Consider the following 26,523-nt stretch of genomic DNA (forward strand, 5'->3'; position numbering starts at 1 on the left):
CTTGGAATTCTTGCTCGATGGTCGGCGAGTGCGAGGTCCGTTCTAGACTTCTTTTGGTCCCCCGGAGCCGTATCTGATGACGGGCACTCTAAATGGAGGTGTTACGCACTCCCTCTCGGATCGCCAATCACCGCCCGTGGAAATCCTCCGGTGAGAGACCCAAAAGGGAAGATTATAAATCTTAAATCCTCAAAAATAAATAAATAAAAAAATAAAAAGGGTCGGCCCCATCAAACAGCTGTCTCGATTCGCACACACTTGCGCTGCCGACATCTCCACCGAACACACACGTCTTCCACCTGCGCATTTGCCTGGGAAGATATTTTTCAAATCACCCGATCAGATCTGGGACCCCCACGGATATGGATATCAGTGACCGTTCATGACTGCCCCGTAATGTCGGTCAGACTGCACCTTACCACCATGACGCGTAGCCCCGGCAGCCCCGTTTCAATAGGTCTTCGTGTCTGACGCGGCCACTGGGTAAAATCCCCGTGTCAACCACCTCACAGCCCCCATCCTAGCCTCCATCCTTCGTGGCTGTGCTGTGCTGGACTCGGTCACTATATGATACAAAACCACACCCACTTCAATCGGGGTCCCGGTCGGTATTATTTCGCGATGCTATTCACAAGAGGGCCGAGGTGAAATTACGGGACCGATGGCGCAACGGCTGACTCATTTCACGCAAAACGCCGGGTTGTTTCCGGGCACCACTCCTGGCCCACCGTCCGTGCAGCCTTTTCAGCCTTTATCAGCCTCTTGAACTCAAATCCACGGCACGTTGACGTCGGCTACGAGACAATAGTACTGTCGGTCACTAGCGGATTCGTCTGCAATACGCAAGGCGTCCATTCTTCACGGAGAACAGTCCAAGTCCCGGCTCCTCGTACCGAGAAAACGAACCAATTCGAATGCTTACCTCCCCACGCCAAGAGCCAAGAGCCGTCATCGTGCCCACTGGCCAAACCCATGCTAAGAATGCTAAGCCTGGAAGCTAAGAACACTGCTTATCCTGCTCTTGGGACGTACCATAGGTTTACGTCCTGGCGTATTCGCGTCCCCAAGCTCCCCACTCCGTGCCCCAAGCACGATCCCTTGGCATGGCTTCCAACGTCGGAGACTGAGGCAGATTGGAGCAGACACTGGGCATTGCGACAGCGCCGGCGTCGCCTCTCCTTGATCTGATTTTTGCCATCGGCCAAGACACACATCGGCGCAATGTAGCGGAGATGGTGTGCAGAACCAGCAGCGTCATGGAAACTCGCGGCACTCAAAACATTCGGAAATTTTTCAGTCACCCGGTCCACCATCGCGCGCGCTACTGTACGTTAGCTCTGCGCTTCCGCGTCACCCACCGCGGAGCCTGTCACCTTACGTTGGCCTGATTTGACCGACTTTTTCAGAGAGTTTTCATAACTGAATCAGCTTCTGTGCGCTGCAGTCGTTTCCCCCCTCCTTTCCGCGCAACTCACGATCCACGATGATATCTTGCGGGTCTGCTACGCTGACAAGGGAGAGTGATGTCAAATGTACGGCATTTGTCTTTCCCGGTGCAGACGTCTGAGTCTTTTCAGTGCTCGGTCCTCTTCGGAAACTCTACCGAGCGCTAAGGTCGACGCCTGAGCATAACCGAAGGCATTCCGATATACCTTTCGGGAATGACCGCTTACGAGTCATGTGGCTGTTTGGATGAATCTTGCGCCCAGCTGCTTAGGAACTCGTCATTTTAACATACGCGGGTACGCAAGTGTACTTTTGCGCTAATGGTATGTACTCCATTTCTTTCCCCCTGCTCCGTGGTTCACTATCGCTATTATTTTTGCTAGCCATCCTGCGTCCGACCGCGAGCTGACCCTAGCTTCTCCGAGCGTTCTATTCCAACCCCATCTGTAGGTTAAGTAGAACTATTGGTCGATTACTCTATTCAGCCGAAAAGCCCGTTAGGAATGATCCCTGATAGGAGGAGTCTATGTATTCCACCGAGCCCGGTGCCGGCGCCGACTCGGGTGGGAAACTTTCTAGAATATAAGCTTGAATTTTCAGCCACTGAACCCATGAACTATCTATGCCAGATATACAGAGAGCCCGGGAATTACGGGATTGGAAGAAGAAAAAGGCTAAATCTAGGCTGTGACTATGGGACCGTCTCCGAGAATTCAACACGTATACAACCTTGGAATTTCAAATGTAATAACCAAAGAAAATGAGTTTTTTGGTCCGGAGGAGACGTCTAGAGAGGTCCATCAATGCAAGAGACCGTTCGTGGGTATAGCGGGGTGAGGTATATGCACCTGCGCAGCGTCGGGCAGACAACGTCCAAGCTCCTTCCAGTATACAACGCTGAGACTGTGACCTCGGTCAAGCTTAAGCCCCTCTCAGCTGACTTGGACATTTCGAAAAGCTTCAACTCCCAACCCCGATCTCTGCCTCGATCACGAATGAACTCTGCCACTAACCTTCACGCCAGGACTACTCGTCTGCCGCGATGACGGTTTTTTTTGCTGCTCTGTAAGTACCGAGTACCTCTCAAAACCCAGCAACAACCGACTGACCACGACCAGCTTCCTCCCCTATACCATCGACTTTAAAACCACCGGCCAAAAGAATGGGCACCGCAAATCATCACCTAGCTATGCTGTCGATGGATCCGGCTCAGGTCCCATCGTCGGGCGTCTACCTCGTTTGAGATCCACCAGTCTTGAACTGACCCCCGGTGCCACGACGGAAGACGAAAAGATTTTCAAGGCCTACGCCTCGCAATCTGCAGGCGAGATTCCTGGCGCCGACGATCCCAACGGGCCTGGTCCCAGTGAGCCTCGCGCTGTGCCCTGGGGCCGGAGTCGCAAGTTCAATCAGCCCCGGTCCAAGGCAACGACTCACCCAGAGCCGTCCATTCTTAGCCGCCCAGGCTCGCGACGGGAGTCCAAGGACTCTTTTATGAATGGCGCACCGAGCCGGTTGGGCTCGGATCAGCAGGGAAGCCCTCGAACACTGTTCTCGGCTGTGGACTGGGTTGTCAAAGCTGCTGAACAGGGTCATGGCGGTCTTCAAAATGCCGTTCACGCTGCCGAGGATGCGGGAATTCTGCAGAACAAGATGTGGGTAGGGACTTTGGGCATGCCAACCGATTCTCTAACAGAGAGAACCCGGGATCTCATCAATGACACTCTTCGTGACGACTACGATTCCCTGACCGTGTTTGTTGGGGACAGTGAATTTGAGGGCCATTATGCTCACTTCTGCCGCTCGGTACTGTGGCCTGCCCTGCATTATCAAATGCAGGAGAGTCCCCGGCATACTGAATATGATGATTACTCCTGGAAGCAGTATCTCAAGGTGAACAAGGCCTTCGCGGACACCATCGCTAGTCACTGGAAGCCCGGAGACTGTATCTGGGTTCATGACTATCATCTCCTTGCCTTACCGGCTCTGTTGAGAAAGAGGCTTCCCCAAGCGGAGATCGGCTTCTTCCTGCACACGGCATTTCCCTCGTCTGAGATTTTTCGCTGCTTGAATCCTCGGGAAGCTTTGCTGGATGGTCTTCTGGGTGCAGACTTGATCGAATTCCAGACGGAAGAGTACTGTCACCATTTTCTCCACTCTTGCAGTCGGCTGCGAAGGCTCGAAGTCTCAGTCGATGGTGTTCAAGTCGATGATCGCTTCGTTCATGTCAAGAACCACCCTCTGGGTATCGACTACAAGTCTCTCAACCTGTTACGTCAATCAGCCGAGGTCAGGGATTGGATCTCCAATATTTCCGAGAGATACCAGGGTAAACACCTGGTCGTGGCTAGAGATCGACTCGATGCACCGGGCGGTATAAAGCAGAAGCTCCTAGCATATGAGCTTTTCCTGGGGAGCTATCCCAAATGGCGAGAAAATGTACGTTGAGAGATGGCTTGAGCCTTGGGAGTACCGAACACTAATGGATCATAGGTCGTCCTTATTCAAGTGGCATCGTCAGGGTCGGACCTCCCAGAACTAGCAGCCCAAGTCTCCAAGATCGCAATGAGGATCAACTCTATTTACTCGACTCTAACCCATCAACCCCTGGTCCTGCTGCAGCAGGACATCAGCTATTCCCAATTTCTCGCCCTTCTGAGCGTTGCTGAGGTATTCATGGCCACAAATCTCCGTGAGGGTATGAATCTGACCAGTCACGACTTCATCCATTGTCAAGATGGCGAGCTCGCCACCCAGCAGTATGGGTCCCTCATCTTGAGCGAGTTCACGGGCAGTGCACGCATCTTCCATGGCCATCCGCTCCTCGTGAACCCGTGGGACTATAAACAATGCGCAGATGCAATCAACACCGCACTAGAAATGCCCACAGATCAGAAGAAGCGCAACTGGGAATTCCTCCTGGAGCGCAAATCCCCACACACCGCACTGGCTTGGTACTCGTCCCTGCAGTCCGCCCTCAAGGAAGCTCACAGCATGGAGAAGTCCCACGACACACACACCATCTCCCCACTAGACACCGACGCCCTCCGGGAATCATATAGCGCTGCAAAAACTCGCCTCTTCTTCCTTGAAGACGGCGCAACTTTCAGCCCAGCGCCATTCCTCCCCTCTCCCTCCGCAACTGACACTCTCCAAGCCCTAGCCCGGGACCCAAGAAACACAATCTACCTAACCAGCAACCGTAGCCCCGACCAACTCAATATCCTCTCACAATCCCTTCCCGCACAAATCGGCCTTATCGCCGAGAACGGCTGTTTCATAAGAACAAAATCAGACCCAGACAAATGGGAAGCCCTCGTCGACGTTGACGGCACCCGCGACTGGCGGGCCGGCATCAGAAAGGTAATCGAGTACTTCCACGAACGCACAGAGGGCAGCGTCATCGAAGAGCGCCGCTGCTCGCTAACATTCCGTTACGATGCCGCCCTCGACGCCGACACGGCCGCGCACCAGGCTTCCGAGCTAGCTGATCAAATCAACGGTGCGCGCGGTAGCGAGGCCATCCGTGTTGTTCGCGACGCTACGGCAGTCAGCGTTGAGCCTATACATGTCTCCAAGGCCACTGCTGCATTAAAGATCATGGATCGTATGACTGAGAAGTCTCCGGACTTTGTTTTTGTGTCTGGTGGTGCGAGAAGCGATGAGGCTTTGTTTCGTTGGGCTAATCGGTTGGATCTGCCGAGCCCGAGCGGAAGTTTTTCGCTTGCTGTTGCGGTTACTACTCTTACTGCTGGGACGCATCCTACTGAGGCAAGAGCTCGTTTGCCGACTGGTCTTTCTTTGCTGGATTTGCTGGGACTTCTTGTGCCAGACAAGGCTGCCCGGGGTGAGAGTTCGATGTTGACGGATGAGTAGAGATTGAGTAGAATGTTGGCGCTGGTGTCTTGAGGATTTCTCTATATTCTTTACTGACCCTTTTCATTAATCATTGTCTGGTTGACTCGGGCAGTATTGTCTATCCTTGTCCAAGAAGGCACCTCACGCAGACACGAAGTCAGGTATGGCCTGAACACAATATACACTTGTGCAAGGCGAATATTTTTAGATTCCCCTAGCTTAGCTATCCACTATGGTGATCTTTCCAAAGTGCTCTTACCTCCAATCTACATCATTAGGATCGTCATTATTGAATTCATTTCAAGTGTTTTTCATTTTCATTGCAATCTCAATCTCAATCACCTCCCACACTGCAACTACCACCTGGGATGAAAAAGAAAAGAACCCCTGAAAGTACATGAATCATCGACCAACCATGCCGAGTACGTCCGCTCGAGCATAGAAATGAACAGATACATAAAGATAACTCCAACAAGACAAGCAAATAAAGAAACTAGGAATAATAAACGCACCACGTTCAAAGCAATCAGAAAAGGCAACCCAGGGTATTTGAATTACCCGGACATTTATCTCAGGAAAACAACCCATGGAAGATGCATTGCAAACACAGTTCAGAATACAGGTAAAAATTCCATTCCAGAGTCGTGGGAATTGTAAGGGGGAATAAAGAAGAAACATGAGTCGTGAGGAGTCCATGGCTGCGAATGACTTTCGGTTTATTTGCGGCCTGTCTAGAATCCGAGAATAGTGGACGTGAGAAGGTGAATGGGAATATGGGAGGAAATGAGGGACTCCTTTATGAGCTAGCGCCTGCATTGCCAGGGTGGTGCGAGGAGGGCGAATCGGTGCCGGCTGAGATAAGAGTTGGCGCAATCCGACGCTTCTTTGGTTGCTGGGTCGGTGTGGTTTCCGGACCCTTGCTTCCTTCCTTTTCGGACTCGCTGGTGGTTCGCGCATCGCGTTTGCCAAGTACGCTGGCGGTTGTGCCTGCACCGCCCTGCGAGACTGTTGACAATGGGGTTTGCGGCGGTGTGGTTAGTGGGAGTGCCGAGGGCTGTGCGGAGTGTGTTGCTGTTACCAGCGGTACAGAGCCGAGAGTTGGCGTTGGATTGTTCACAACGCTTTGTTGGTTTGACGACTGGGTCATGACAGAGGAGGCGGAGTTGGAGCGTGCCGGGCTGGCCGGCGGCGCCTGGGATGAGCTAGGTGCTGAGCCACCGCTGTTTGTTGGAGCATGGGTCGATTTAACGGGGGACGGAGGAACTTGTGTCGGTGTCGGGAGAGGGGTAGCGATTGTCGAATTGGCCAAGCCAGCCATGCTGGTAGGTCCAGTCGGTCCTGTGTAGGGCTGTCCCAGCTCGCCGGGAGCGAAGGAAAGCGTAGAGCAGAATCCGTCCGAGGAGCTCATGACCAATGTCAAGCCATCGTTGGACCTACGTGGGGTTAGAAATAGTTGAGTTCATTTGGAAGGAGGCCTTACCAAGACAAGTCGGTGAATGTAGCGAAATGTAAGTTGCTCACGACACATAGAGGGGTCTGTTGCTGTGTGTCATAGACCAGTACGGCATCCTGCGTGGCCACACCATAGACAATTCGATAAGGAAGCGCGAAGACAGGCGGTGCTGAGCTCTGAGCATCGCTAGCATTATCAACAGTCTTCGGAGATGCCTGAGGCTTCGAAGAGTCGCCTGTTGGGGTAGAAGAAGGCGGCACCATAGGTGGCTGGCTTGCAGATGAGGCATTTGACACCACGGGGTCCGGCAAAGGAGGGAACATCTCCCCTGCAGAGGATGTATCAAGAGTTATGTGCTTCGCAGGCTGGTCACCCTGCTTGAGTGTGTAGAAGACCGGAGAGCACTTGACAGCTACCGATGGTTTCTTATGGCCCGGAAGGTGGGAGATTGGTGGTTTGTTGAAGCCTGCCCGAGTATACACGTAGACCGTGTTGATGATTTCGTCTGTGGTCTTCAAAGGATCAGTAGCAGAGACGTTGGTGGTCTTGAATTGACCGGCGGGCGTGAACAACAGGCTTCCATCAGGTGCAAACGTCAGTCGTCGGAAGAAGGACGTGAAGGTCTCGTTAGCGTAGATGCTGGCATTCTTCACTCCCAGTCCACCAAGGACGCTCGGCGACGAAATTTCCAGGGGCTTCACTGCGGGCAATGGCAATGATGGAGCGGGGGATGCAGAGCGTCGAATAGATGGAGATGAGCCGAACGACGAGCGTCGGCTGTGAGAGACTGGAGGAGGGTCCATTGGCAGGTTGGATGCCATTGGGGTACCCGGAGTTGAAGGGGCAGGCGAGGCAATTGCCATTGAATTGCTTGCGCTGTGTTGCGGTCTGTTAATGGGTTCTGGGGGAGCAGGACTGCTGGAGGCTATACGTCTCGCTGGCAGATCCATCTTAAGGACCTTGCCATGCGGCGTCAAGGTGAACTGGCCATCCTTGGTCTTCAAGCTATAAATGTGAACCGATCGATCGGACGACTGAGTAGCGACAAACTCATTGAGCGGATCCCACGCTACGCCTTGGACGTAGTGAGAGTGCTCTGCGATCTGTCGCACCATTTGCCCTACGGACTCGAGTGTCAGCTACTATATTGTGAGCGGGTAGCAGCGAAGTAACCAACCGGTTTGAGCATTGTAGATCCGTGCGATATTGTCCATGCTCCCTGTCATGATGAAGACCCCATCGGGGGACCAGGCCAAGTCGTAGATCTCCGCACCGGACGAGCGGCACATGTGCTTCACGCGCCAGGTCTCTTGATCGTCCGACCGGTCCTCTCCCAGGCCGGGTTGTATTTGCAGCTCGGATGGCACCCAAAGCAAGACATTGCCGTCATCTCCAGCAGATGCCAGCATCTCACCTGCACCACGTCAGCTCATTGTCTGCGGTCGTTTGGACGGAGGCCATACCTTTTGGACTGAACCGGACCACATTGACAGCCTGTGTATGCTTCACCAGTGTACTCAGGTAGTTGACCTTGCGTTCTTCGCCAGTGGATTCGACTCTCCATAGCTGTAGGGTGTGTCAGACGGGGTTTCTTGGGTAGGACAACGGGAACTGAGCCATACTCGGACGTTGTTATCACTAGTAATTAGATGTTAGTAGAGAATTCCATGGTTGCGAAGGTGTGTACACTCACTTTCCAGCCGTCGCTAGGCGACCCTTGCCATTGGGGTCGAAATGCACAGAATATATGGGGGCATTGTCGTTATGCCATGAGATGAGCAGCGGCGAGGCCTTCATTGTGAGCACCGCAGCTCAGTGAGCTGTTCCCAAAGGCCACCCTTACCAGGAGAAATGGGTCTTCGGTGGATTCCGCCGTAGTCTTTGCAGGTTTGAACGAGGTTCCTCCCGTCTCGGTGGGCTGATGGGGGTAGTCTGCGAAGCTTGAGTGGGGAACGAGAGCGACGAGAGCGACGAGAGCGACGAGAGAGGACAAAGAAAGAAGGCTTTAAAGGCAGCAATGAGAAGAGGCGGAGGAGAGGAGGATAGCCAAAAAGGGAGGTAGGGTAAGGTTAAGGTGCAGTGATGATGCTTCGAGTTGTTTGCGCGGGAACGCGACCGAGACACGAGGAGACCCGATTAGAGAGACCACTGACCGTCGCCCGATTTCTACCCACTTCAAGATCTCCGCGGACATGCGAATACTGGCTTGTTTTGCACTCGAAACTAATACTACGTGTGTTCTCTCTCTATGGCTACCTTCTTTGCTTTGTAATTTCTATTTTTGTCAGAGCTATCCCTCAGACACTTGGAGTATATATAGTCGGCTATTCCAGAACGCCTGCCTTTTCCCATTGATCCTTAATGATACACAAAGAACGGAATATGTTAGAACACAGTGTCTTCCTACGAAACCCACTTGCCAATCGTCTCGCCAAACCAACTCACGGCCTTCTCCTGCCGTTTCGTCCGAGTATCTTCCTGAGCCTTCACGAACGGACTGGCCTCCTCGAAATAGAGCTTCTGTTGGTCCAAGTGAGCATTGTGAGCTCGAATCTCTAGTTCCCTCTGGTGTGGTGTGAGTTGCCACAGTGGCTTGGACGGCTTGAAACCTTCTGGGATGGGCTCGTCCCCAGGGATCACAACCTTGGACTTGCTGCCTTCGGGCCCTTGACCTTGAGACGGGGGCTGTGGCCCCTTCTCGGGCTGGAAGAGGGATGTAACGGGTGGAACTTCCGTGCCGGCAGCCTTGGCCTCCTCCACTCGCTTCTCGTAGTCCAGCATCTGATGGTAGAGCTTGTCGGCGTGCATCTGGATCCGCTCCTCCTTGGTGCGATCATAGTCGAAGGACGAGGCGTAGCCCAGGGCCTGGAGGAATTTCTTCTCGAGCATCAGTACATTCCCATGCTCAATCATATAGCAGACATTGTAGGAGACTCACGCTCTGGGTTGTAAAGCATCGTGAGAAGGTGGCATTCTCTGCCGAGCACATGGTCAATCGAGACTCGATCTGCTTGCGCCAGTTCCCTGTTTGGAAGCAAAATGTCAGGGCCTCGTGCTCCAGCGCACAGTTTTCCATCGCCGCTCGCTGCACCGTGTCGCCGCGCTCTTTGTGATGCTCGATCACTCGCTCCGCCCCGCGGGCTCCGGATTGTCCATCGATATTGGTTGGCGGCTTGTAGGTCTTCCACAGGTCTGCATAGCGGCCATCTTGGTACAGCGATGCAGATGGGACCGCGGGCTTCGATGGATCGGCTTGCTCTTGTGGTTGGGGTGCCTGCGTGGGTGTAGATGTTGGCTGCTTCGCATCGCTTGCCGGCACGTATTTATTGGGTGTCTCCTGTTCAAGATATTCACGAAGACCCGGCTCAAGCTTCTTGACCGGGTCATTTTTGTCGTCACCCCAAAACCAACCCATCTTGAATGCGAAAGGAAGGTGAGGGCGTTGATTTCAGAGCGTTGCAGAGAAGTCGGGACAAAAATGGATCGGCCCCGATTGACTTGCGCCCGACCGCCGTTGTCGTCTTTGCTCCTCTAACATCAACACGACGCGTCTTTCTCGGCGCCGTTCCTCCACCATGACTTCCTGTATGTGCTCAATGATGTTTGGGAAATAGACTTTGGTAACTAACTATTTAACAGCGCGAGAGGAGCGGCTACAAATGCGACAGCGCGGAGCTGGGTACGCGCCTCTACCCCGCGAAACCATAACATGGACATCTTGAGCTAATTGATGGTATAGCACGCGCGAAATTAAGGCAGTTGACTTCGGATTCTCATTCGGAGGACCAGCGCTGGGCCCATCAGAGCCTGCGCCACTGTCCATTGTGCCAGAACCAGCTGCGCCGACTACCTCAACACCGCCGACGCTGAAAGTTTCACAACAATCCGAGTCGCAAAGGGAAGAGAAGAACGGGCGCACCCCAGGAAGCGCACGTAATTCCCTCCCACAGCGTCCCTCGACATACGACATACCTTCGGACGATGTACCTGCACAGCCGCGAAGCATTAAAAGGAGAAAACCCAGTGCGTGGCGGACCATACAACACCCTTTGACCTGATCTTGTCGTACTAATGCACTCGAAGATCCTCCTAATACCACATTCGACACCCCTTCTCGTCAAAATGCCCCACAACCTCAGAATGGCGACTCCGTGCTGAATGGAAATGGCGAGACGGGTCATACAGAAGTACCATCAACTCACGCATCCGAAGCTCCTGTCGCAGACCCGCCTCAACCGATGGTCGTTGATATCCCGCCTGAGTCTCAACCATTACCCCTTCCAGAATCCACTATCACCGATCCAAGACCGACAGACAAGCCCCCGGAAGCTACTGGCGGAGAGATAACGACTTCTACTACATCTAAAGAGCAACCACCCCGCAGACCAGGAGCTTCGTCCGATCGCGCCCGGTCGTCCAAACTACGTGAAACCCAATCAGTTGCCGAACAAAATCAACCTAGGCCATCGAGCACGGGGCAGCGAAAGAGTGTATCCCCTCGACCCAGCAATCCGGCGCAGGTGAATCAAGAAGAGCAGGCGAAGCGACCCACGCGAAAGTCTACATCTCCAATTTTTGAGGAGACAGAAATCGCAAAAACGATAACCGAGGCTTCTTCGAAACCAAAGCGCCCGCGCGGGAGGCCATCCCTTACCAGAAAGACGACAGAAGTTGAAGACCGCCCACAGAACCAAGCTGAGCCTACGAAGCCCACCAAGCGTCCAAGAGGGAGGCCCTCGCTCGCCAAAAAGACAGTCGAGGTCGCAGGAGCTGAAAATATACCACCAGATGAGGCTACAAAGACCACGACTGGAGCGCCGTCGAAACCCAAGCGTCCTCGTGGGAGACCGTCCGTGGCAAAAACAGCTGCCGAAACAACAGATGTTGAAGATCAGCCAAGTAGTCCAATTGAGCCCATACAGGCCACGGGTGAATCTTCAAGCACAGCCACGCATCGGGGCCATAAGAAGGCAAAGACACGACCTGAACCGCTTCCTGCGGAAGTGGAAGAGCCTCAAGCACAAGAACAGGAGTCGCCAAAGGCTCGCCGTGGCCGACCTGCAAAGAAAGCTAAGCCTACTGCAGCGCCAGAGACAGAGGCAGGGGGGGAAGAAGTTGAAGTTGAAGTGCAGGAAGCGGAACCTGCACCATCCAAACCTCGTCGTGGCCGACCCGGGAAGAAAACCAAACGTCCAACAGAAGCGGAGGAGCAGGAGCAAGGAGTGCAATCAGAAGAGGAGGCCCTGCAAGAGACACGCCGGAAAACAAGAGAGCGAGAGCCTCGAGGAGAAACCGTTCCTGTTACAGTTCATCGTCTTACCAATGCTTCTGCATTGGGCTCGATGTACGCAGATGAGTCTGGCGGCCGAGAAGAGGAGTCGGCGGACGAGCTTTCGTCTCGTCAAAAGACCAAGCTGCCCAGCCGTGGTGGTGTCAACCCCGCCGACGTCCTGAGCCAGATTTGTCGCGAGACCCTGGAGAAGACGCTCGCAACGCTCAAAAACGGCATCGCAAACGAGTCGAATCCCACACGGCGTGCAGAATGGACGCGCAAGCGAAAGGCCGTCGAGTCATTCGGCTCCGAACTGGATGGCCGGCTTCTTGACCTGAGCGAGATGCTCGACAGCAACTTTGTGCTGGGCGTGCAGCTCAAAAACTCAAAGCGAGAGATGATGGATCTGCGAAGCCATCTATACAAGGTACGGCGGGAACGCGAGAGTATAGCTCTGCATATGGATGCGGTGCGCGCGAAGCACATGGAAGAGGAGAATGAGAAGACAGTAAGATTGCCCTCGGGGTTTATGAATGTTTCACTGAACTAACAATATCAAGGGACGCGCCACCATCAACAATTCCCTCCACAGCCTCGAGCTTGCGCTTGATCGCAGCCAGCATCGTCCTTCTACAGAGCCCTCTTCTGCCGACGTCGAGTTTATGCTTCGCACCGTCGCCGACGTGAGTAGTCGGACTCCTGGAGCACAGGGAGGCCTGTTGAATCGAATCCGCGCCTTCAATGCACAGCTGGAAAGTACGGCGCAACGCCTAGAAAGAAAGTAACGGGAGTCATTTGGAGCCATGTTTGTCATTCGTGATACCAATTTGTTGGGAGAGCATACCTTAGGATATCCCGAGGCAGGTCCCGGGATTAGGCGCGGCAAGGGAACCGGGTACTATACGTCATAAACTCTCTGATGGAAATCAATTAGCGAGTCAGAATTTAGTTGAGGCCCGATTATGGAATCCACCCGGAAGCTGAACCTGAAGATTGATGCCGGAATCCCGAACGTAGTCTCCTTTTGATTTGTCAGTCCCGCAATCAGAAATTGGACCGACTCGGAGACTTCTAAAGTTCTGATTTCTCCACGAGTCTAACCAGTTCGACGGGATTTGCTCCATGCTTGGAAATCACTCGGTGGGTCTCCCATTCGAACATAAAGGACACATATTCTGTACCTACTCATGGATACAATAAATTGAATTACATTTGCGTCTGCATTCTCGTATCTCATTGTATCCTCTTGCATCCCTCGCTTAGATCTATATAATCTTCAAAACACACAAAACAACCATGACGAAACTCTTTACCCCCATCCACGTCGGTCGCCTGGACCTTTCCAGCCGCATCGTCATGGCCCCAATGACTCGCTTCCGCGCCGACGACAACCATACCCCGCTACCAATGGTCGCCGAATACTACGCCCAGCGAGCCTCAACACCAGGAACGCTCCTAATCACCGAAGCCACCTTCATCACACCCCAAGCGGGTGGTGCACCAAACATCCCAGGAATCTGGAACGACGCCCAGATCGCCGCCTGGAAGGAGGTCACTTCCGCCGTGCACGCCAAGGGCTCCTACATCTACCTCCAACTATGGGCTCTAGGCCGCGTCGCAAACGCCGACCAACTCAAATCCGAAGGCGGCTTCCCCGTCGTCTCTAGCAGCCCGAACCCTGTCACTCCCGACGCTCCAGTCCCACATGCACTCACGGAATCCGAGATCCAAGACTGGATCAAGGACTACGCCCAAGCCGCTCGCAACGCCGTCGCAGCAGGCTTCGACGGCGTCGAGATCCACGCTGCCAACGGCTACCTCATTGACCAGTTCACTCAGGACACCGTGAACACCCGCACGGATCGCTGGGGCGGCAGCGTCGAGAACCGCGCCCGTTTCGCAGTCGAAGTAACTCGCGCCGTGGTCTCCGCCGTCGGCGCAGACCGCACGGGTATCCGCTTCAGCCCCTTCAGCCCCTTCCAGGGAATGCGCATGGCCGACCCAATTCCGCAGTTCAGCTACCTGGCGCGCGCAATGGCCGAGTTCAAACTTGCATACGTGCACGTCGTCGAGTCGCGGATTGCGGGTAACGCCGACGTCGAAGCGACGGATCAATTGGATTTCTTCCTCGAGGCGTATGGGAAGACTAGCCCCGTTATTATTGCGGGCGGTTACAAACCCGATTCGGCGCGCGACGCGGTTGATAACAAGTACAAGGATTACGACGCGATTATTGGGTTCGGACGGCCGTTTATTTCGAACCCGGATTTGCCGTTTAGGGTTCTGAAGGGCTTGCCGCTTCATCCTTATGAGAGAGATACTTTCTATCTGCCCAAGGACCCGAAGGGATACGTTGATTATGAGTTCAGTGCGGAGTTTAAGACTGCGCAGGCGGCGGCTTAGTGGTCGATTTGATTTGATTGCATTGCGTGGTTAGAGTGTATATAGATGGTTTTTGATATAGAGTTCTATAGAAACTGCTTTAAATGAGATGTACAATCTGTGGTGGACGGTCACGAACAGTTCACAAGTCCTTACCACTCCCCACGTCCAATTACAAAGAATACTAAAAGCAAGTCAGCGTCAAAACCCAACACAACATAGAACCATCACTCACTCTAAACTCGCGATTCTCCCGATCCGTCATATCCAAGAACTCTGAATTCTCGCGATGTTCCTGGCCTTCATGATTCTTATCACGCCGACGATTCTCCCAGGTATAGTAAAAGCGAAGTAAGAACGCAAAGACAATCGCCACCGCAATCGTCACCACAATTGCAATCTTGGCTGGAATGTAATCGGGTTGATCCTCTGTACGAAACGTAAGCGGACCCAGGATATTGCCCAGGCAGAAAGACATGAGCAGGATCGCGTTCATAGTGACTTTTTTCGTGTGGCCCGCGACATTGGCACCGGCCAACGAATACATGATTGGGAGTGCCGAGCCGGTCACTTGTGTCAGGTAGTTTCCCGCTAGTTGGGCACCTTTCATATCGTGGGGTGAAAAGGCGAGTAGACAGCCGCCCAGCAAGCCACAGACGAGCGAGGCGGCGACGCAGAGACAGCGTTGATTATAGCGGCCGGCGCAGTACGTTGAAACTAGGATACTGATAATTGAGATGGCGCCGTTGGGAATATTCAGAAGCTCGGTTTGCTTGGTTGTGAACCCGATGTTCTTGATAATCAGCGATGTGAAGCTGCTGATCGCCGCGTTGGGGACGTCCATCGCTGTCACGATCACGGCGATGAGATACGTCTGCGGATCGCGGAAGACTTCCACGGCCTGCCGCCATTTGAAGTGCTTATTCTCGATACCGGTTTGGTTCTCGCGGAGTCGCTCGATGGCTAGGACTTTCTCGGCGTGTGTTAGGCGCGAGCTCATGGGGTTGTCGGGAAGGAAGACAAAGATGCAGGTGCCCACGACGATAGTCACGAGTCCGAAGATTAAGAACATTATTTGCCAGGATTTGAACTGGTCGTCGGTGTAAAAGAGGAGGCCGTATGCGACGAGGGCGCCCATTATCGAGGCGGTGCCCGTGCCGAGATACCAAATGCCCATGCGTTTTGGTTGTTCTATAGAGGAATTAGGAGGCGTCGGAGGATGTGAATTGGATTAACGGACCATTTTTCTTGTACCACATTGACGTTATAAGGATAAGTCTAGCGCTGGTTAGCTGGTTTCTGGTATAGATCTAGAGATGCTACTCACGCCGGCGCAATTGCACTTTCGAAGCAACCCAACAAGACACGTAGAGTCATCAAGCCACCAAAGTTCTTCGCCGTGCAGTTCAAAGTTGTCATGAGACCCCATATGGTGACTAGTCTGTGTTAGTACAATTCTTTCCTGCAGATGGCTCAACCGCGATTTACCGTTGAATCCCAAATACTTCGCTGTGGGCAAGCGTTGCATGAGATAGCCTGTCGGCAGCTCAAAGAAGAGATACGTCACGTAGAAAGCCAGCGTCAGATCAGAAAACTGATTAGTTTGCATTTTGGTATCACTGAGCAAGCCCATCACGGAAGCATAGTTGACTTGAAGCAGCATCAGCAATGGTTCTATACGATAGTAGCGCGCACGACCTACTGAGCACTTTGTCTAGGTATTGCAGATTGTACGCCGCCCACATCAGCGGCATGATCATCCAGTCAATCTTGCGCACCAAAGCCTTTTCATTAACTTCTGTCGCGACCGCCGTATCTTCGTCGCGCAGGAACTCGAGTGCTGCATCTGCCTTGCCTGCGGGCAGGCCATTCTTAACATCGATATCGACCGACTGGCCGCGCTCGTCTTCTGGACGTCCCATGCTTCAATTTTGATCCGTTCGATCTTAAAATGACCGATCTAGTCGGTTCTTCAGGCGCAAATTTCACAGTTCTCCCCGCGAAGTCACAATAGGCCATTCCCCTCTTAAATACATGCTGCAGTTGCCTCTTGTTCCACCTCCTCAGCCGGGTACTGAACCCTCGCGACTGATAACACGAGCCGCGATGCCTTTTCAAGAAGCTTGTTCCCGGATGTGTCTGTTATCGCGTGCGGAGGTGCGGCCTATTCCGCCGTAGATAGCGGTGCACAGACAGAGCGGCAGGTAGGACGGCGCATGGTTGGCTGCGGTTATGTCTCCGCGCCGGAGAAGAAGGTCCAAACATCTCGAAAGAGAACGTAGCTACCCCTACGGTAGGTTTTCAGGACATCCTGACAGGCTCGTCGGCTAAGCTGTTAGACCTGATCAGGAAGGTGTTCAGATAGCGACAGAGATAGCAGCTGCAGACCCCGCACATCAGTCATGACAGAGGCACCATATAGGCTTTCTGGGATAGATAAAGGGTGCAGCGCACCCAAGACTGGCCGCATCTCTTTGGCTCTTCGGTGGTGAATCGCTGTTGCGCTGATAGGCGGTGGTCACTATTTTGAGCTCCCTGCAAAAGAGGTCTAGGGCCGCCCTTGCCCATAATGGTTTGTTGACCCCAACCCCCGCATATAACTTTCCGATCGTACTCCGTACACTCGGTACCTCATCCCATCAACATTGGGATCAACCTGGTACCCGAAGACGAGAACCAGAAGAGGATATCAACGTACAAGTCTATGCCGAGGGTATAGTCGTTGGAACTCCGCTCCGCCGAACCGAATGCGGCAGAACCTGAGTATTGGGGTAGTATGGTTCGTTCCTGTGGGGATCTGGGGTCAACTCCAAGTACATACGTCACTACTGTGCAGATCCCCGCGGAAGACTTCAGCTCCAACTCAACACAAGCTCAGTACGTAGCCTAGGATCCGAATCCACCGGTTCGGTGCTGGCAACACCAGGTGTCGTCGGGACCGGGATGTACACATGCGGGGGTAACCGGGCGGATCCCCGCATCATCGAGTCATGCGAACAGCACTCGGGGGGAAAGAACCCCTGATCCGTTGTTGGATCTGAGATCGTGCCTGCGTAGACCAATCCAACTTCCAATCGACGTTCGATCTTCATCCATGGCGCCGGTTCCTATGGCGCCGGTTCCTATGGCGCCGGTTCCTCTCCAGGCCTTCTCCAAAGCCGAGACCTTCCCCGCACAGGACATCAGTGCTTCCGGACAAACGGAACTGGAGTGAAACATGGTTGGGTATGATGGTACGAATCATGGTTCAAGAAGCCACCTCTTGAACTGGCTGATCTGACCTGTAGCGAGTCGCTAGCCGTTCTAAACGCGCGTGGCGTGTCGGTCAAGGGTCAGCCGTGGTCAGCCATATTGGATTATGAATACTGTGAAAAATTACGGTTTTGAGTTTAGATCCATCACCTCTTCACAATCATAGTTTTATATGACGAACCCTTATGACGAATTCTGTTCACACGTGGAGAGTTGTGATGGAACTGGCGTTATATGACGAGCTTTAGCTGGTGATCAGATCTTCAAGATCTTCTTCACCGTAATTTCTACAGAGCCAGTTAGCTCTCTAGGTAAGTAGTTTGCCTTCTAGCTAAGCTCGAACATCAAAAAAGCTCAAATATCGGTGCCTGAATCTTGCAACAGTCAGATCGAATCCAAAGAATTCACGATCCTGCCGTCCGTAGATTGCGACTACTAGGATCAAGACGGGCCAAACAGGCCTAGAGCAGGCAGTTGGCTAGATACCACAAATGTGAGATTTTAACCTACTGCAATAAGGTATTGCGAGTCAGCCGGTAAAAATCTCGAATCCTTGGCTGCAGATGAAACCCGTACAGATATTGGAGCAAACAAATTATTGTCTGTTTACATTTCTCCGCGCGCCACTACCCCCAGGGTTAATTAGCATTCTAAACAAAAGAAGAAAAGAATTAGTTACTCCATAGCACTAGCTTGCGCGCAGGCTACAGGGAAAAAAGACGCCACGAGCTGCAGGTCGAAGGAAGCGGGAAAGGTCGCAAAATTCCGTCAATCAGCAGTGGATCAGCTGCAGCATGAAAGGGATCTGGGACCAATGAAGAGACCACAAGACTTACAGCCTTGCACTTGGTGCAACTCGGTTGCAGCGCTGTGGATTTCATCTGCACATCAGATTTTTCCTCGTAGGCTAATGAGACGATGCCCCTGCCGGTGAGACCCTCGACATAGGAATACGAGCCGTGTCTCTCCTGTCATGTCGTGTCATCCTCGGGAGGGCCGCTGTTGCGACAGGGAAGTACGGAGTGAGTCGATCTGATACGTGGACGGAGTCGAAATGGAGTCAGACGGGCCGAATCAGAAGCTTGGATAGTTGGTCCACAGATACCATGTGTTTTTTTCTGTTTTTTTTTTGTGGAGTTGGCTACATATTCCACTGTAGTGTACGGAGTAGGGAGGGTAATGGGGCGGGCGTCTTGAGTACTGTATTCCTCATGTGGACAATGGCTTGGTCTCGATCCACACGTTCCTCGGCAAAACGTCAGAATCGGACGCATGGCCTGTCACGGTCTAGCGGCGGTTGGGGAACAGGGCTTTTCCTCGTGCGACGTTGGACACAAGTCTATTGAGGAATAGGTTGGGGTGCATCTCAATCAAAGCTCGGCTCTTCTGAGCTTGAAACACCCCTGACGTTCTCGGGATGGACGGGAGTTTGATGAGGATAAACTGGGATCGGCTCGCAGCGACGTTTAGGGGCTCCACACGGTGTCGGCAGAAGATGTCTGGTGTTGATTTGTATTTAGCAAGCGATTTATGGTGCTAGTGGTGCACCGTGCCATCCTGACCCGACTCGAAAAAGGGGCAGGCTTGTGCCTCAGTCCACAACACAGCCTACATACTGCAAAGCAGTCCACCTGGAATACCGAGCGATCATTGGCGGGTAATTGTGACGCCAAGGACCATCTTAGCCGGTTGATCGTTTGTTTTGATCTCCACGTTTTTGATTAGTAAGTAATTCGTAATCCGTAATCCCAGGTTGCATGGCGCCATGGTGCTGACGCAGTCGACTTGAGCCTGTCTCCGGGGGCTGTGGCTTGTAAGTCCTACGCGTCGTGACTCCGCCAGATAGATCATTAAGCATTTTCTCCCCGTCGGAATATGCTGAGATGTGTGACTCTTCGCCATGATCTTCCGGCCCCCCGACGCTCCAGTAAAAATTCGTATTGGATGGGTCCGAATGGGGTTAACGGGGTCTTCGGGGAGAATTGACAAAATACCGGCCGTAGGGGAATCACGAGGACGGATCCTTGGCCCCAGTGGAAAATTACAACCGGTTCTTTCAAGCCAACGATGATCGGGGAGAAGTCAAGCCACGGCCATGCGATTCACGGCAGGTCAGGATCGGCTTCTTCAGCGACGCCATTGGCTCCGTTGGGTCCTCTCCAACTCCACTACCGCCTTCCCCGGTCTCCTATGTCCATCCTTAGCTCCGTGTTCTGTCATTAACCCGTCTCGGTACGGAGTCGTCCTCCTGTGCCGTCCCGACTCGTCGTTCTAGCCTGAGTCCATGTAGCCAAGGGGATCCAGGGATGAAATTCAACACAAGCGAAGTGTCGTATATGAACCGGGCTTCTTCCCAGGGTCGCACGAGGTAAAGAGGTGTTGACCTGGTTGTTCCTCATCTCTCCATTTTCGGCTTCCTCGGCTTCCTGTCAACTTCCAGTCCTATTTCCTTCACCCCCATTCCACCCTGAAACTCAAAACCTTGGCACCTCCTCAAGGTGCCCACTTTTCTTTCCCAATTAACTTCCGTTAGCGTCGTGGAGACTGCTCTGCGACTGCACATCAGTGCAATTTATTGAAACAGCTCTGGAAGCCTGCCGCGGGTAAGTTTTTGTCTCCACAATCTTCCATTCGTCCTCCCAAGCTGCGTTCGTGCCCTTGTGAACCTTTGGGTCTTAGCGCGTCTACTTCTCAAATCACCAAGAAAAATCATATATTAGCTCTCGCGGCACTTCTCCGTGCTCCCTTCCTGTTCTCCATCTCTATCAATCTTGCCCAGCAGTGCTGTCCGGCTCTTGATCTGATCGCCTTTTTTTTTTTTTCCCCTGCCCTCTGAATAACTGTGTTATTTTTCCGGGTCTTTCTAGCTCAGCGAGCTGGACATTAATATTTCCTGTTTTCACGAAATTCTGCCACGAACAAAAAACCATAATACTAAAAAAAACATCATCAGCAAATCCTAAAGGTTCGCTATGTCTTCTGAACCTGTGAACAACGCCGCCATCGACAAGGACGTCGGCCTCGGCCCCCAGTCCGGCAACGGTGCCACTGTCCACCCCCAGATGTCCGTCGAGGAGCACGACGTCGCACGCGCGGCAGCTCGCTTCGGATACGGCCCTCTGGCTCAGGTCAACACCGCCGAGGCTCGTCTTCCTCCCTTCGGTGGTGAGTTCCAGCCCGGTCTGTACAAGCCGGTCGAGGGCCGCAAGTTCGCCAACCCGGCTCCTCTCGGCCTGTGCGCTTTCGCCCTCACCACTTTCGTGCTGAGCGCTATCAACATGGGCGCCGATGGCCTCACGACCCCCAGCATTGTCATTGGCGCTGCCTTCGGCTATGGTGGTCTCGTCCAGCTGCTTGCTGGCATGTGGTATGTTGGCCAATTCCTTTTCCGAGAGCCTCGCATTGGATTATTAACTTGTGTTTTCCAGGGAAATGGCTGTCGGTAACACTTTCGGTGCTACTGCTCTGTCCTCGTACGGTGGTTTCTGGATCGCTGTCGCCATCATCCTGACTCCTGGCGGCTTCGCGATCGAGTCAACTCTTGGTGACCAGTTCCTTGCTTCGTTCGGTCTGTTCCTGATGGTAAGCTCTCCCCTTGACGTCAATTGTCTCTCGTCGCGATCTCTAACTCTAAACAGGGCTGGTTCATCTTCACCTTTATCCTGGTCATCTGCACCCTGAAGTCGACAGTCGCTTTCTTCCTTCTGTTCTTCTTCCTGGACTTGACCTTCCTGCTTCTGGGTCTCGCCTACCTGTTGCCCACGGACGGCAGTCCCAATTCCAAGCTCCTGAAGGCTGGTGGCCTCTTTGGTTTCCTCTCCGCCTTCGCCGCTTGGTACAACGCTCTTGCCGGTATCGCCGATACCAGCAACAGCTTCTTCATCATCCCTGTCGCCCACTTCCCCTGGTCACCTACCGGCCGTAGCCGCCGTGAGAAGACCGACCGTGAGATGGCGTAAATATCGTCACCCGGTAATGGAAATATGCGCTTGTAATGTTGATATATACCCATGCGTTTGTACCCGGTCGCAGTCGATCGTAGCTTATAAGCGTGGGCAATTGGCCTGAGGCGTTGAATCGTCGGGCACGTTGGTTGCGCCTTGGAAGCTTCATTGGCTGTGGCTTTGTATCTGTGCACATATTCTCGTGGACGAGGTCAAGCGTTCGGTTCGCGGGTTTGTGCAGTTGCTCAAAATCCCATCCTCGTTAGACACCTTTGCGTTGAGTGCGGGTTTATATCGTGCGAATCGTATTGTGCGGCTCGCCATGTTCCTTTTTTGTTTATGTTCTCCTTGTCTGTTATTTAGTATTTTAGTAATAATTCATTGACGTTATCATGATATATTTCTTGTTCCTGGTAGACGTACCTCCTTTTTGTTTCGGCCTGGACTGTTGGCTGTCGATCCGAGCCGGGGTCGAGTGCTCGGAACCGCTGTCTAAGCCAGACTGGTCATTAATCTCCGATGCCCCTGTTTGATGTGCATGGGTCAGTGCAGTGCATACGCAGTTGCGGCTGGTGAACTCGAGGTTGAGGGTTGTAGTATGAAAAGGCGGCCTGCACTTAATTATCTTGGGGACTTTCGTAGCAGTGCTGTCTCTGAGGACTTGTCACTCAAATCTCGGAAAGGACCTGAATGGCCAGTGAACAAAAAGCTTTGTATAGTGTCGTTAGTATCAATCATTGCAAGATAACCCGGAGGGTATAGTTCTTGAAGGCATTCCCGAATGGACAGTCCGAAGGACCCAAAGCACCCGAAGTATCAGGCAGAGCAAAAGACCCAGAAGCAAAAGCAAAGTGGGATGCCGCCATAATATGGAGACCAAAACAGCGGGAGTATAATATACCCCTGTCCTCTCCCACAAATATGGGACATTATGAATCAGGGCAAGTCAGTTCAGGCAAGACAGAGACCCTAAAAAAAATAAAAAATGCAAAGCCAAAAGTAGATTAGTTGGTCGGCATTCGCTTGGAAAAAGCCAGCTACTATGGGTGGGATATTAGCAAACTGGCTGTATTCTCAGTCGAACGGAGAAGGGGAGACAAACCTGTTCTCTGCGAAATCTCTGCAAGATTAGGGTGTATAGAGTAAGAAACTGAGTATGAAGTAGAAGAAAGAAAAAAGAATGCAGGGTGTATTTAGTTCGGCGAAACTTCTACCTGGAATAGGGCCCGAACTACGCCCGACATTCACCCGGGTCAAGCTCGGATTCCTCTCGGCTTCAGGGGCCGCGGCTATCGTTCTGAGTGCCGGGTGGATCGAGGTTCAGGCTAGGCTTTTAAGTGTCTGACGTGGATTTGCAGGTCCTATAAGGATTCTTGATCCGTGCTTGGTTGGTCTGGGCTGAGAACTATCCGGGAACTCCGTGCCATGGCGGTGATTGTTCGGAGAGCGACCGAGTATTTAAACGCGCAATGTGTTTTACTCTACATAACCTTGTTTTGGACTGATGAGCTCATAGTTTCCTGATTGGGGAGATTATTGGGTTCTTGATGATGTAGAATTGATAAGAGGCTCGGGATGGTGGTTTACTGACCTTGGTAGTCCTACCTATTCAAGGTTTACCTATTCGGGTAAGATAGCTCGAAACGTCTTCCGAGTCTAGGATCGTCAAATAATTGTGGAGGCCCGTGATATGTAACATCTCGGCCGAGCTTAGAAACCCAATACCTTCTTCGATGGCGATCTCAGATGATGTAGTTAAATTTCATTCGTGATTCGTTAAGCTGGCCTATTGCATTGTAATGTATGTACCCGATACTGATTTTACACCTCGTCCCAAAGAGAAAAGGAAAATGAATAATTACATTATACGGAGGGGATGTGGAAGGGGAAAAATCACGCACCCGGCTCCACCTGCAGCTGCACTTCCTGCCACACCTGTCGCAGCATAGAAAGGTGGACACGATCGGCATAGAAAAATCCGAGCAGGATCGAACGGGCCTCTTGCCAGGAGCTGATACCGTGTAAATGAGATGCTGTCGCTAGCTCGGACACAAAATATGCACGCTCCGTCGGCAAGGATTGGCTGCATACAGCGCCGATGAAGAGGAGCCAGATCAGCAGGTCACGGCAGAGCGCGAAAAGCCCAGACGGGATAGTCACTTCGAGGGCGGCGCGAAGGGCGAGAATGGGCTTGGGTAGGAGGGGCGCGATCATGGGGTAGAAACTCCAGATGGCGCTGTTGTGGAAACACAGACAGGCGAGGCGGCAGCAGCCCTCGATCGAGTTATCGCCCTTGACTTGGCCGGTTGGTGTGTACCGGTCTGAGTGTAGGGAGTACTCTACATAGAGCACCTCAAAGTTGAAGTAATCTTCCGTCTCGTCGTTGAACTCCTTGTACCCTGTGTTACCCTTGATCCATTCTGCGTACCAGGATAGTTCGAGAAGATCGTAGATAGTTTTTGAGAATGAGTCGCTGAATATGCCGGGGATTTTGATCAAAGGGATCAGACGCGTCGCCATGAGAGCGACATCTTCGGTGGGCGGGAGGAGAGACAAGCCTGCTGGGCGGGGGGACCGGACAAAAGTGAAGATAGGTTTGGCAAGTGCCATGCAAGCGACCCGAATATCCGTCCTGTTGTGCCATTAGCGGAGTCTTGCGTGGGTCGCTGGATATGACTGACCATGAAATCTGGAATCGGACATCGGGAGGGACATCGGCGAAGTTCTTGCGCAGCCCAATCATCTGTCGCAAACCAGCCAGATGAATCTTCAGATAATCGGGGTTGCCCGATGCGATCTGCAATGGTGAGCTAAGTTCGTATACATCTGACACCCTATCCACAACTTACCTCGATGGTCAACAAGGTAGACACCGCAGCAATCAACTCATCACTGGATGCCTTGACCGGATCCGACAAGCCCTCATTCACCAAACGAATAGTCTCACCACGGTGGTGAAAAGTATCAACCACGAGCGCGCTGCGTTTCTGATTCGGATCTCGGATCGGTAATTCGCCCCGTTGCATAGCCGCGTTAGAAGTGGACATGCAGATCGTCGCGTGGAGAATAGCCGGATCACGCTGAATAAGAGCAGCCCAATGCGCCTGCAGCTTAGGCTTATACCGCGTCTGCAACGGGTGCGCTTCCTGCGTCAGATCGAAAAGGACTATTCAAGGTTAGCAATTCATCCGTGAAACCATGTAGGAAATACTCACAATTCTGAAGGTGGCGCATCATCCGATCTGTGAGCTGCGTATGTCCCGTGTTAAATGGGTCATGCGCGCCTGATCCTATATACGTCCACAGAGACGGCGTCGGCGCCGGCTGTCTGGCCTGATAGCCTACCACTCCGTCGAAGTTACCATCATCCCACGACTCATCCCACGTCTCATCCCACGCCTCCACCGAGCCGCCAGGGTGGTAGTCTACAGTCACAGCCGAGGTCGCGGGGACCAGATCTTGGTTGGTATTGATCTGCTCAACGTGGGGACTGTTCCGACTACTAGACGAGGACGACGAAGACGATGAGGCTACCGGCGGAGGCCGGGGCGACTCAGATGTCACCGGAACAGTCTCAGGCGGCTGGAAAGCCAGGTGCTTGAAGGACTTGCTCTTATACCGTTTTGTATTTTCCAGTCGCTTCTTGCGATTATGCTCAGACATTACGTGGGAGCGGATTCGCTTCAGCGTTTCCTCTTTTGTCCCGCCTGACGCCGACTGCGAATCTGTATTCACCCAGAACAATGTCGACTTCCCTGCCGCCGCATTAGCGGACTTCCGGGACTTGCGGACCTTGGTGGGTGCATTCCGCTCGGTGTTTGTGACCAGCGTAGGTTTCGGGGCTTGGTCCTGAGGGGCTGGTGGTGGTGGTCCAGCGGCGTCGATTGGGGTCATCTGCGGGGCGAGCGCGTCGGGGGGAGAAATGGTATAGGGGTCGGAGACGGGACTTTGGTCGGTAGCAGGCCACGGCGCCGCCGGTGGAGGTCGAGACAGCACGGGCAAGGTGCTCTGCTCGTAACCACCGGGGAATTGCTCCGTGTAATGCCCGTTGGGGTCCATGCGAACGAGAGCTTCACAGCTTCAGCGGATCAGGAAGGGAAAAGAGCATTTCAAGGTCCCCGGGGGACCGGCGGGTAGTTAAAAAGAGGACGAGTCTCGGTTATTTCAGTGAGATTCTTCACGTTTATGATAGCATCGTCAGACGAATCAAGGCCCCCCGCTAAGCGGCTAGTGGGATGCGAGGCTGCGCCCGGCGGGCTTTGAAGGAATTGGGATTTGCAAAGAGATTATGCGAGATTCCAGACCCGGTAGAAAGCGAAAACCCTAAAGCTGGAGGGTCTGTTCTCAACTTTGTTTGATACAAGCTACACGAAGCAACTTGGAGCCCCAAACCTCTTCTCTTTTCTGGGCCCCTCAAGTTGTGCCCCACCGTCTCCATTGAGCCCGATTCCCGAAAGCTCTACACAGTATCTAAACCGTGGCCCGGGATGGTGGCGTCTCGCTAAGAATATTGAGATGAGTAATCATGCGGACATGTCTTCATGGCGTCGAGGGAGCTTACACGTCGTCAAGGTATTTAGCAGTAGTCAGTAGCAGGACAAAGTACTCGAGTAGAGCGCCACGGAGCGGGCCCAAGTTGGCCCCTCACCAAGTCCGCGCTAAACAACGCCCAACTATTCTGCATTTATATTGACTACGTACTTCCTACGGAGTATACTGTCCCACCAAGAACAAGCATTACCAAAATCCCCATTATGTTACTTTTTTTCGCTGCATTACGACGAGAGCTGACGAAAATCTCCCAACGGCTTGGGCCAACGTTGCGTGACTCGGCATCAAGCCGATCGATCGTCCTGTATGCCAACGCCCAGATGGATCTAATATCAGCACTAGCAGAAGCCGAAATTACGATGTAT

The 26,523-nt window shown here is 52.9% G+C and overlaps 8 protein-coding genes across 8 annotated transcripts; 4 read left to right on the top strand and 4 right to left on the bottom strand.

Annotated features, from left to right (window-relative positions):
• Nucleotides 1-2,488: 2,488 nt before the first annotated feature.
• On the top strand, nt 2,489-5,322 carry N7498_003970 (trehalose-6-phosphate synthase; the record flags this gene model as incomplete). The annotated part of the gene is made up of 3 exons (XM_058451032.1): nt 2,489-2,511; nt 2,565-3,885; nt 3,940-5,322. 3 exons carry the CDS (start codon nt 2,489-2,491, stop codon nt 5,320-5,322), a joined length of 2,727 nt encoding a protein of 908 aa, XP_058310494.1.
• Nucleotides 5,323-6,100: 778 nt separating this feature from the next.
• N7498_003971 (uncharacterized protein) lies at nt 6,101-8,554 on the bottom strand (the record flags this gene model as incomplete). Its single annotated transcript, XM_058451033.1, has 6 exons — nt 6,101-6,737; nt 6,785-7,877; nt 7,935-8,171; nt 8,221-8,323; nt 8,380-8,395; nt 8,451-8,554. 6 exons carry the CDS (start codon nt 8,552-8,554, stop codon nt 6,101-6,103), a joined length of 2,190 nt encoding a protein of 729 aa, XP_058310495.1.
• Nucleotides 8,555-9,160: 606 nt separating this feature from the next.
• Nucleotides 9,161-10,172, bottom strand: N7498_003972 (uncharacterized protein; the record flags this gene model as incomplete). Its single annotated transcript, XM_058451034.1, has 2 exons — nt 9,161-9,634; nt 9,696-10,172. 2 exons carry the CDS (start codon nt 10,170-10,172, stop codon nt 9,161-9,163), a joined length of 951 nt encoding a protein of 316 aa, XP_058310496.1.
• A 160-nt stretch (nt 10,173-10,332) lies between these two features.
• On the top strand, nt 10,333-12,814 carry N7498_003973 (uncharacterized protein; the record flags this gene model as incomplete). Its single annotated transcript, XM_058451035.1, has 5 exons — nt 10,333-10,342; nt 10,397-10,436; nt 10,497-10,780; nt 10,841-12,537; nt 12,590-12,814. The coding sequence occupies 5 exons, from the start codon at nt 10,333-10,335 to the stop codon at nt 12,812-12,814; spliced, it is 2,256 nt and encodes a 751-aa protein (XP_058310497.1).
• A 511-nt stretch (nt 12,815-13,325) lies between these two features.
• N7498_003974 (alkene reductase) lies at nt 13,326-14,432 on the top strand (the record flags this gene model as incomplete). Its single annotated transcript, XM_058451036.1, has 1 exon — nt 13,326-14,432. One exon carries the CDS (start codon nt 13,326-13,328, stop codon nt 14,430-14,432), a length of 1,107 nt encoding a protein of 368 aa, XP_058310498.1.
• A 151-nt stretch (nt 14,433-14,583) lies between these two features.
• Nucleotides 14,584-16,333, bottom strand: N7498_003975 (putative MFS transporter; the record flags this gene model as incomplete). Its single annotated transcript, XM_058451037.1, has 6 exons — nt 14,584-14,595; nt 14,647-15,602; nt 15,652-15,689; nt 15,739-15,847; nt 15,900-16,061; nt 16,114-16,333. The coding sequence occupies 6 exons, from the start codon at nt 16,331-16,333 to the stop codon at nt 14,584-14,586; spliced, it is 1,497 nt and encodes a 498-aa protein (XP_058310499.1).
• Nucleotides 16,334-20,635: 4,302 nt separating this feature from the next.
• N7498_003976 (acetate uptake transporter family protein) lies at nt 20,636-21,622 on the top strand (the record flags this gene model as incomplete). The annotated part of the gene is made up of 3 exons (XM_058451038.1): nt 20,636-21,030; nt 21,092-21,245; nt 21,302-21,622. 3 exons carry the CDS (start codon nt 20,636-20,638, stop codon nt 21,620-21,622), a joined length of 870 nt encoding a protein of 289 aa, XP_058310500.1.
• A 1,878-nt stretch (nt 21,623-23,500) lies between these two features.
• N7498_003977 (uncharacterized protein) lies at nt 23,501-25,666 on the bottom strand (the record flags this gene model as incomplete). The annotated part of the gene is made up of 4 exons (XM_058451039.1): nt 23,501-24,239; nt 24,289-24,404; nt 24,457-24,773; nt 24,823-25,666. The coding sequence occupies 4 exons, from the start codon at nt 25,664-25,666 to the stop codon at nt 23,501-23,503; spliced, it is 2,016 nt and encodes a 671-aa protein (XP_058310501.1).
• Between the last annotated feature and the right edge of the window lie 857 nt (nt 25,667-26,523).

Source organism: Penicillium cinerascens, assembly GCF_028974065.1.
Source record: "Penicillium cinerascens strain IBT 15544 chromosome Unknown contig_24_segment0_segment0, whole genome shotgun sequence".
In the NCBI taxonomy this organism is placed as follows: Eukaryota; Fungi; Ascomycota; class Eurotiomycetes; order Eurotiales; family Aspergillaceae; genus Penicillium; species Penicillium cinerascens.